The sequence below is a fragment of the Penaeus monodon genome, chromosome 15 (assembly GCF_015228065.2).
Source record: "Penaeus monodon isolate SGIC_2016 chromosome 15, NSTDA_Pmon_1, whole genome shotgun sequence".
NCBI classification, from domain to species: Eukaryota; Metazoa; Arthropoda; class Malacostraca; order Decapoda; family Penaeidae; genus Penaeus; species Penaeus monodon.
The window spans coordinates 41,546,877-41,547,186 of NC_051400.1; the positions used below are offsets into that span (position 1 = coordinate 41,546,877).

The following is a 310-nucleotide window of genomic DNA, read 5'->3' on the forward strand; positions in this document are numbered from 1 at the left end:
TTATAAAATAGTGTGTTTATAAAACCTTACTTACGCGTCTATCAACTCATTTATACCTTAAGTTTTTTTTTTCTATTACCTTCGTGTAGGCGTATTTCCTGAAGAACATCTCCTGCGTGTACGAGATGGTCACCAAACACCCGAGAAGAAATGAGTGTAACTTCAACATCCTGTCGGGTTGCCTTACGCTCTTCCGTTGCTGTCTGGTTCTGAAAATGAATATCCCTTTTCTTTGTAATAATAATCATCTTTTATAAGAAGCAGCGAAAGATGAAGTATTTTTTTTTTTGATTTAAAGGAGGTATATGTG

The 310-nt window shown here is 35.2% G+C and overlaps 1 protein-coding gene across 1 annotated transcript in view; it reads right to left on the reverse strand.

Annotated features, from left to right (window-relative positions):
• The window catches only part of LOC119582185, a gene marked incomplete at its 3' end in the record, with an annotated part of 4,685 nt that extends 4,479 nt beyond the window's left edge, over positions 1-206 (reverse strand). The window contains 1 exon segment of the mRNA XM_037930422.1: positions 80-206. Within this exon segment, the coding sequence (XP_037786350.1) occupies positions 80-169 (90 nt within the window).
• Between the last annotated feature and the right edge of the window lie 104 nt (positions 207-310).